Here is a 10521-nt window from a genome sequence, read left to right on the forward strand (position 1 = left end):
TTTTTGTATTTTAAATATGTTTTCTATTTCAATTTTAATTTTATATTTTAGAATTTCAATTTAAAAAAATAAATTTATAATTTTTTTTTAATTTTGGAAATATTCCGAGGAAGTTTATCCCTCGGAATATTCCGACGACATCTTCCTCGGAATATTCCAAGGAATTTCCGACGAACTTGTGGTCCTCGGAAATTCTGAGGAAATAGGGTTTCCTCGGAATTCCGTCGGAAATTTCCGAGGGATTTACGAGGAAAGATGAATTTCCGAGGAGTTATTTCCGAGGACTTTTTTCGTCGGTATGTCGTCGGAATAGCGTTATTCCGACGACATACCGACGATTTTTTCCCTCAGTATGCCGCTGTTTTCTTGTAGTGTCGGAACCATAATCGAAATCAGAATCTTGTGGAAGTTTACAAAATCTCGTTTCAAAAAATATTCTCTTTAAAAACACATTGAAAGCTTACGATTTGATAGGCCATAGATTATACCCACTTTTAGCCACGATTTATAAGTGTTTTAATATATGTTTACTACTATATAAAGTCTATTTAGAGTATTTACAGGTTCAGAGACGATTTAGAGGAAAGTGGTGATTTTGGTGTTTTTTGGAGCTTTTTTGAGTGCAGAGCTGCACATACGCGTCAGATTGTTATCTATGGATGGAGACCTTTCCACTGTTTGATTGATCCCATCTTTTGACACAAGATAGAGCTTTGAGTTAGCTTTCCAATGCCACCGGTATGAGGTCAATCTGCATTCTGTAGCAGAAGTTATGCCTATTTTACTGAAAAGTGGTCAGTCTGCCTCGCGAGAGGAAGCTGTCGAGGAGATGAAGGACTGTCGATCGACGGTGCACCCTTGCCATCTATCGACGGTGATTCCAGAACGTGGACCAAGCATATTTCAAGACCGACTGAAACCCAGAAGCCACACAAGTTACCAAAATACCCATGGACGACCAGAAACCCTATTTATGTATTTCTAAGCCATTGTTGACGGCTACAAGCTTTTTATTATCCTATTCTATTGTTTTCTCTTAGGTTGGGAGAGAAGATCAATTCTCCTTCAGAGATTGATTGGGACTCCATTGGTTTTATATTTGTTTTCTTATCTATTATATTATTCAGACTATGATTTGTGTTATTGCTTGCATGTCTGAGTAATACATCTTGTTAGGTTTAGGGATTTCATGAGCTTAATGTCAAACTTATAATCAATTAAGATTGCTAGATTATCTATAGATCTCTACATCAGGATGATTTGTAATACTAGGATCTGGAATAGTTAGAATAGTACGACAGTGTGACTAATTGTTTGAATCTAGAATCATAAGATAGTTGAGAGGCATGAACGTGCAATCAATTAACAGAACCCGAACTCTGCTGGATTAGATACCTAGGCGCATACGAGAGTTGCTCTAGGAATCTAGTTGAACATATTCGATCAGATCGATAACGCTTGCCTAAGGCAGTGTCGATCGACGCTTATATCATAGCATCGATCAACGCTCATACCATAACATCGATCGACGCTCATTCCTTGTTCGCATGCAAGAGCTGGAACAAAGACTTAGTCAATAGATTAGACTTACAGTGAGAGCTGGTTGTCTTTTACATAAGATATCGAGTTCTAGAATTGAATCTATAAACCATTAGCATCCTTGAATTGTAGTTTTGAATCTCTTGATTGATAAATCCCTAAGTTTAGCGCTTTCATCCTATTGTTTACAAACCTCAATCAATCAACCAAACAACTGTCTTGTTCAACCATGTTTTATTTACTACTTATTAAATTGTTTGCCTAGCTTAACCTAGATTTCTATAGTTTATTGTGTGCCCATGCTCTCTATGGATTCGATCCCTAAGTACTACAATTGAACATCTTATTTGAGAGAGTAAAATCACTCCTTAGGGTAATTTGAGTGATATCACGATTCCATTTCGGAATCACGCTTCCGTTCTTAAAAAAAAAGACACAATGTCATATATCAATGATAATATAAAATTATAGTTTTTAATTTATATAAAATTCAAATTTTAATAGTGTTGAATAGGGAGAATAGAAATATACAAATATTAAAATTAATACTATAAATTATCATTATGCATTGAGGTTTTTATTAAAGATAAATCGTATATTCAAATATATTGTGTCAATTAATTATGAAGCATTAAAAATAATTATTATAATATTTTATTTTAAATTTAATTTATGTGTATTTTCACAGTTTTAATCTGAAATCGTTTCAAAATTATAATAAATGAAGAAATGCTTTATTTCAAATTTAAATCATATAAACTTTAGTCTTAATTTTTTTTTTTTTTAAATCTTATATATTAATATATATAGGTATATATGGATATACGCTTCCAACACGTACCTACTTCTCGCTTTTGTGCTTATATATGCTTTCGTTTCCACGTACTCTCTTTCGTTTCTATGTAACATAGATTAGATGTCAGCGCACGTTTTTTGGTTTTTTATAATATTATTTTTCCGATATTTACGAATATATTTCAAACACACAAAAAATATATGGTTTCAGGTGTGATACTTTAGTATATTATTCAGACCATATTTTTTTATTGTATTCTGCTATATACTTTAGTAATATTTTTTAAATCTAACTATGTATTAATGAAAATACTGTATTAATTTGTTGTGAACATAATTTGTTATAAAAAAAACTGTATTAGTTGAAAATTATATATATATATATATATATATATATATATATATATATATGTATTTTATATCATATAAATACAGAATGTTGATTTTTATTTTCAACTAAGAAACAAAAAAATGTTAAGAAAGGGTTAAATACAGAATGTGAACGACATCATCTCATCTTGGTCTAAATTAAATTATTTGACGTTTTAGTTTGTAATGGTTTAGGTTCGTTATAAGACAATTGGATAGAGGTTATTCAGTTTGATTTTGAATAAATATAAGTTCTGATTATGATCTGGGCCATCATGTTTAATAAGCCCAAAACATTATAATTCCAGTTGCAAACCAGCCAACTATTGGTTATACGGATCGTGATTGTCTTTTTTTATACTAAACGACATAATATAAATATAAATCCAGTGGCATAGCTATGTAATTATTGAGGAAAACTCAGAGTTATTTTTTTTTGTACTCCTGTTTTAATAGATTAGACCTCCTTGGTGATCTCCTCGGACAAGGAATTTTCAATGTAGACGGTCACTCATGGAGCTCGCAACGTAAACTCGCTAACCACGAGTTCTCGACTCGTTCGCTAATGTGTTTTGCTTTCGATGTTCTTAGAGAAGAAGTTGAAACCCGTATTGTACCTATTCTATCTACAGCAGCTGATGTTGGTACTACCATGGACTTGCAAGATGTTTTCAGACGTTTTGCTTTCGATGTTGTTTGTAAAGTCTCGTTGGGTTGGGACCCAGATTGTTTGGATTTGACCCGACCCGTTAACCCACTTGCGGAGGTGATACCGCGGCTGAGATTAGTGCTAGCCGTGCCACGGAGTCTCTTTACGCTGTTTGGAAGGCAAAGCGTGTGTTGAACGTGGGAAGCGAGAGGAGGTTGAGAGAAGCGATCAGGACAGTACACGAGTTGGTTTTTGAGATTGTCAGAGGTAAAAGGAAGAGTCTCGAGATTGGGACCGGACAAGAAGCCAAACAAGATCTTCTGTCAAGGTTTCTAGCAGCCGGACAAGACAGCGAAGCGGTGAGGGACATGGTGATTAGTTTCATCATGGTGGGAAGGGACCCAACATCAGCGGCAATGACGTGGCTGTTTTGGTTGTTATCTGAAAACGATGATGTGGAAAATAAGCTATTACAGGAAGTGGAGCCGTTGATAAGTTTAGGGCTAGGGTTTGAGGAACTGAAAGAGATGAGTTACATGAAGGCTTGTTTATGTGAAGCCATGAGGCTTTATCCACCTGTGTCATGGGACTCTAAGCATGCTTCGAACGACGTTTTACCCGACGGGACTCGTGTCAAGAAAGGAGATAAGGTGACTTATTTCCCGTACGGAATGGGGAGGATGGAGAATTTGTGGGGGGAGGACTGTGAGGAGTTTAAACCTAACCGATGGTTTGATTCTGAACCGGGGATTACAGAACCGGTTTTAAAACCCGTTAGTCCTTTCAAGTTTCCGGTTTTTCAGGCAGGAACGAGGGTTTGTACAGGGAAGGAGATGGCGTTTATGCAGATGAAATTTATTGTTGGTTCTGTTTTGAGTCGGTTTGAGATTATACCGGTTAGTAAGCACAAACCAGTTTTTGTTCCTCTCTTGACGGCTCATATGGTTGGGGGACTCAAGGTGAAGCTCAAGAGAAGAGAATTCAAGCGATATTCTTGACTACATTTTAATAGAATAATTTAGAAAAATGCAAAATGAGTGGATTTATATATTATAAACTAGAAACTAGCGGTCGGTTAAACACATAACCAAACAAAATTGGATTGATCATAACCAATACAAAAGCCAACTGAAAATTTGAATGAAATGATGTTTTGCATATAACTACTTTAGCAGTGGGGGAAGGACTGTGAGGAGTTTAAACCTAACCAATGGTTTGATTCTGAACCGGGGATTATAGAACCGGTTTTAAAACCCATTAGGCCTTTCAAGTTTCCGGTTTTTCAAGCAGGACCGAGGGTTTGTATAGGGGAGGAGATGGCATTTATGCAGATGAAATTTTTTGTTGGTTATGTTTTTAGTCGGTTTAAAATTATGCCGGTTAGTAAGCACAAACCAGTTTTTGTTCCTCTCTTGACGGCTCATATGGCTGGGGGACTCAAGGTGAATCAAGAGAAGAGAAGTCAAGTGACATTTTTGACTACATTTTAGTAGAATAATTTATAAAAATGTAAAATGAGTTGATTTATATATTATAAACTAGAAACTAGCGGTCGGTTAAAGACATAACCAAACAAAATTGGATTGATCATAACCAATACAAAAGCGAACTGAAAATTTGAATGAAATGATCTTTTGCATATAACTACTTTAGCAGTGGGGGAAGGACTGTGAGGAGTTTAAACCTAACCAATGGTTTGATTCTGAACCGGAGATTATGGAACCGGTTTTAAAACCCATTAGGCCTTTCAAGTTTCCAGTTTTTCAGGCAGGACCGAGGGTTTGTATAGGGGAGGAGATGGCATTTATGCAGATGAAATTTTTTGTTGGTTATGTTTTGAGTCGGTTTGAAATTATACCGGTTAGTAAGCACAAACCAGTTTTTATTCCTCTCTTGACGGCTTATATGGCTGGGGGACTCAAGGTGAAGATCAAGAGAAGAGAAGTCAAGTGACATTCTTGACTACATTTTAATAGAATAATTTAGAAAAATGCAAAATGAGTGGATTTATATATTATAAACTAGAACCTAGCGGTCGGTTCCAAACAAAATGGATTGATCATAACCAATACAAAATCCAACTGAAATTGAATGAAATGATCTTTTGCATATAACTACTTTAGCAGTTGGTATGGTGTTCTCTAAAAGTCTGGTTAAACTATGTTTTTCTTTGTGTTTCCTTTCCTTTTTTTTCATTAGATAACTTTTCCCAGTGCTGAAAACTTCAGAACCTATATTTGTGGATTAGAACAGAGAGCGAAAGGGTATGTTCCGTGGATGTCTTATGACTATTAGCCATGTGATGTGAGAAATACATGACAGCTTGATAGAGCAGCTTGAGATGCTTTATGAATTCGTTTTAGCAGTCTTGTTTAATGTTGATGATTCATATATTCTTTTAAATATTGTTTTCTGCCTCCAAAAAGACATCAAATACTATGTGGCCGCAAGTTTTCCTTGCCTTGAGATCAAACAAGAAAAAAGTAGTGCTAAAAAAAGTCTTACAATGCAATTCAATGTTCCTTGGTGGGAAACTGTCAGATTAAATCAAGAAATGATGCAACTAATTATGAAACACTGTGTTAAGTATTCTCCAAAACAATCTGTTGATCATTTTAATACAAGAGAACCTCACAATTCTCCCATCGTAAACACACTGCTATAGTTGACTTTTGTTAATATATATATAAAAGTAAGTTTGTACCAACTTCCGACCTTAGCTCAGTTGGTAGAGCGGACAGACTGTAGTCTATGACAGAAAATCTTTAGGTCGCTGGTTCGATTACGGCAGGTCGGATTTTTTGCTTTTTCACTCGAAATTTTATCAATGGTTTGGTCAGCCAATTAATTAACCAAATATTTATTGAGCCCAACAAAATTAAAGCCCTAGACTAAACCGAGCCCAATATAGATAGTTTAGTGTTGTTATATATTTTTTAAGTTTCCTAACACAAAATAAAAAGTAAATATATGCTTGTTCAAAAAAAGAAGTAAATATATATTTTATTTATTCAGTTTAATACTTGCTTGTTTTCAATAAAAATATAATCCTCATAATTTTACTTTTTAATTTATAATTAATTTTTAGAAAACCAATCTTTTTAAATAAGAAAAAGATCTAAAAACAACCTTTTTAAACTGATGTGTCGGTAGTTAATATGGAAGTTAATCTTATGAAGATTTGTTTCTTAATGCGCACATGGGAGAAAGGAATATTGAAATAAAGTTGAGCGCTTCTAAACCTTAATCGTTGGATCAACAAAAGAAGGCAAAATCTACACCGTTGATTTGGATTAGGAAAAGAAAAATCGCGTATGGCTTACGGAGCCCTCTCGTGTATAAAATGATAAGACGATCAACGAGAGCCGCAAAAGAAACGCGTCTTTGCTTTCATAAGATTCCAGATCTGCGCTGCGATCGATCTCTTTGGCTCGTTGATTCAAAATCTTCTCGATTCCCAATTCGCCGTCTATCGTCTACGAGAATCGGCGGAGAAGAAGGAGACGTTATCTGTTCCCGGAGTTGACTTTTAGGGTTTCCCAGATCTGGTTTGTTTTCATCGAGATTCTATCTTGTTTGATTGATCTGATTTTGATTGCCATCAAATCCTTGTGTTCTCTTTGTGGCGATTGTTGGTGATTTGGGTTTTTTTTTTTTTTTTTGTTGTATCGTGATTTTTCGATTGGTTATTGATACGATGGCGGCAGGAGGAGTTGAAATCTCGAAAGGCTCTGTCGTCGTTGATCGTGTTCGTGATTTTTATCCTCGTCAGGGTGGTAGGGACGGTGAGAGGCGTCAAACCAAACGACCCAGTGATTCTGATCGCTGGTTGAAAGATGGGCGACGTGATTTGTATCAAAGAGGAGAAGCCCGAGAGGGAGATGTTGGTCAGAGACACCCTGAGAAGAGGAGGAAGCGTTCTCCAGTTTCACCTGCACTTGCTGAGAAGACCATTGTTGATGTGGGTTCTGCTAGGAAGATTTCATCTGAGGATCATGCCGGTGTTCTGAAGTCAACAGAGTATGTTTCTGCAGTGTCTGTGACGCCTGTTAAACATCCTTTTGATGATCTTGAGGAGGGCCAGTTGGAGGCCGAGCAGGTGGTTCAGGCACCCAATATTGCTACGTCTAAGTGGTGTTTGGAATCTCCAAAGGATGAGGCAGTTCATGTTGTCAGGAATAGCAGATGGAATAGGAGCAGCCTTACTCCTGAGAGCGGTGAATTTCAAGTGGATTCGTCTGATGAACATCGGTCCAATTCTTCTGGATCTCGCAGCTTAGAACCCATCAGTGCTCATGAGGATTCAGAGCATGAGTTGGAGGGTCGTATTGACATGGATGTTGGTGAAGAAGAATGTTGTGCTTCTGATTTTAACGACTCGGAAGTTGATGAACCAGAGGGAGGCCTGAGCATGCTATCTGGCAGTAGAGATGTTAACGAATACCAGAAGCTAAGCAAGATAAATGAAGGAACTTATGGTGTTGTCTACAAAGCCAAGGACAGAAAGACGGAAGAGATTGTGGCACTTAAAATGATCAAGATGAACATGGAAGACGAATATGGATTCCCATTGACATCTTTGAGGGAGATCAACATTCTTTTGTCTTGCAATCACCCGTCGATTGTGAACGTCAAGGAAGTCGTGGTGGGAAACGGTGACAGTGTTTTCATGGTCATGGAACACTTGGAACACGACTTGAGGGGCGTTATGGACAGGATGAAACAGCCTTTTAGCACCAGTGAGGTCAAATGCTTGATGATTCAGCTGTTGGAGGGTTTGAAGTACCTACATAGCAACTGGATCATCCACAGGGATCTGAAGCCATCTAATCTTCTACTGAACAACAGTGGGGAGCTGAAAATATGCGATTTTGGAATGGCTAGGCAATATGGGAGTCCTATCAAGCCCTACACGCAGTTGGTTGTCACACAGTGGTACAGGTCCCCGGAGCTTCTTCTAGGAACAAAGGAGTATTCAACCGCAGTTGATATGTGGTCCATCGGGTGCATTATGGGTGAGTTGCTGTCTCTAAAACCTCTTTTCCGAGGGAAAAGTCAGAATGACATTGACCAGCTTCAACAGATATTTGCGGTTCTTGGAACACCGAGTGAGACAACTTGGCCTGGATTCACTGCGCTGCCAGGTTCCAAAGCCAAGTTTCGTAAGCAGCCATACAATTTACTGCGTAAGAAATTTCCTGCTGCATCTTTTACCGGAGGTCCAGTTCTTTCAGAATTGGGATTTGATTTGTTGAACAGATTATTGAATGTTGACCCTGAGAAGCGACTAACAGTTGACGAGGCTCTTAACCACTCCTGGTTCAGTGAAGTACCTCTCCAGAAATCCAAGGAGTTCATGCCTACATTTCCTTCAAAGCGTAACTGAGAGATCTAAACTTTTTGAATTTTTCATGTTTACTCTTTACTTTGTGATTCTTGACATGGGTTTTCAAGAATGAGGAGTTTGGTCATCTTTGTGGTGCGGGAAGCGTTACATCCATGTGTATATATATGAATGGTCCATGAAACTGCAAGGTGTGTGGGTCTTCCCTCTCTTACTGTCTCTCTTCTCCTTGTCTTTCTTTTAATCCCCTGTGTACCCTACAGTGTTAAAATTAATTGAGAGAGATGTTGACTTTTAAATTTCTTTCGTCTTCATTTTCTTTTGTGTTATCTTCTTCACGAGGTAAACTTTGGAAGGAGACTTGCCATCTGTAAGTTACTTTACTTTTGTCATCTACAACATTACGTGAACTTGTGGTCTTTTTATCCAGTTCATTACCATGTTGTTTCCTCATTTATTCTCAAGGATATATTCAATTATGCTGATCGATGGTTTGGAAGTAACCGATGCATAAAGGCCCCGTTATTTTCTGATACTTATTTATGCTTCACTTGCTAATTATATCTGGACTAGACTCCAAAAACCTCCATGAATTTTTTTTTTGTTACTGAACCTCCATGAATCAAATGTTGCAATAGTTCGGATATTTTTCTACTGCTCACAAGGCGATGTTGTATGAAGTCTTGTGAGCAGTAACCTCTGTATGTTATGTTGTATCTTTCTCGACATAATAACCTCTGCTATGTTGTGGTCACTCGAGTGGCTTTAATATCACGTTTGTTTGCTTCAGCGTGCGCTTGATACAGATGTTGTTATTTACTACTACTCTGCTGCTGCATACGTGTCGTAGACAAGGCCTCACTCTTACACACCACAACAAATACGACGGTTTAGAAACTTTAACATCTTTTGAACGGAAGTGAGTTGTGGTGATTCTGATCATTTGTCTACCAAACGAAAGTCCACTAAATTCGTCTTATCAATAAATAAAGCCCATCAGTTCCTAACGTTACTTTTACATTTTATTATGTTTTAAAATGGTAATCTGGACAAAGACCTTATTACAACAATGTCTTCATGACCAAATCTAAACTTGACTATTACAGCGCACTTTTTGCGTATATGCCCATTAGGCATTCTTTTAAGGCTCCTCTTGATATAATTTTAAAAACAAAATTATGGTGTTCATCTGATCAAAAAAAATTACGGTGTTTAAAACAAAAAAATTGTGAGTTGTTCTCATTCTAATTTCTAGAGGGAGAAATTTCTCTCATTTCCTCCTCCTTACCAAATCAAGATCTTTCAGGAGGAGGAAGAGACGTTTTTTTTTTTTTTTGGTCTAAATGTTAAGAAAGACGTTTGTTCTTTGTTCTTTTTGTTGTGAAAATCTTCGATCTGTGTGATCGATTTTATGCTTCGCTAGGTGATTATAGTTTCGTTTAGACGATTTTGTTGTGGTTTTTCAAATCAAATCAGACCTGTTTCTTCATGTTCTCACTTCTGTCTGATTTGGTTTAATTCAATAAACTCTTCCTCAATGGACAAAGCCAATCAATCTTTGATTGGTATTGCAAAGTATCCTCAATGGCCAAAGCGTTCAAGTTTTTCGATCTTATGTTGAAGTGTTTGAACAGATTCAGCAGAGAAGGAGCTTTCTTAATGAAGGTGTTCCATCATAGGATCTGTGTCTAAATCTCTTAACAATTTCGCTAAGTTCAACCTCCGACAATTCAGTGAATGGAGTCTTCAGCTTCAACGGAAGTACATGAGAAGAGAGTTTACAAGCTGTTAGGGTTTGGATTAACGACAGGGCATGACGAAAGGC

The 10521-nt window shown here is 37.0% G+C and overlaps 1 protein-coding gene and 1 pseudogene across 2 annotated transcripts; both read left to right on the forward strand.

Annotated features, from left to right (window-relative positions):
* LOC106330596 overlaps window positions 1-5898 on the forward strand; it is a 7478-nt pseudogene extending 1580 nt beyond the window's left edge.
* Window positions 5899-6702: 804 nt separating this feature from the next.
* LOC106334857 (cyclin-dependent kinase G1-like) lies at window positions 6703-9342 on the forward strand. Of its 2 annotated transcripts, none has more exons than XM_013773238.1 (2): window positions 6703-9066; window positions 9162-9342. In XM_013773238.1, the coding sequence occupies exon 1, from the start codon at window positions 7050-7052 to the stop codon at window positions 8736-8738; it is 1689 nt and encodes a 562-aa protein (XP_013628692.1). In that variant the 5' UTR covers window positions 6703-7049; the 3' UTR covers window positions 8739-9066; window positions 9162-9342. The 2 variants fall into 2 exon arrangements, with proteins under 2 accessions (XP_013628692.1, XP_013628693.1); XM_013773239.1 differs by having other exon boundaries at window positions 6703-8538; window positions 8612-9342.
* The last annotated feature ends 1179 nt before the right edge of the window (window positions 9343-10521 follow it).

Source organism: Brassica oleracea, chromosome C3 (assembly GCF_000695525.1).
Source record: "Brassica oleracea var. oleracea cultivar TO1000 chromosome C3, BOL, whole genome shotgun sequence".
Classification (NCBI taxonomy): Eukaryota; Viridiplantae; Streptophyta; class Magnoliopsida; order Brassicales; family Brassicaceae; genus Brassica; species Brassica oleracea.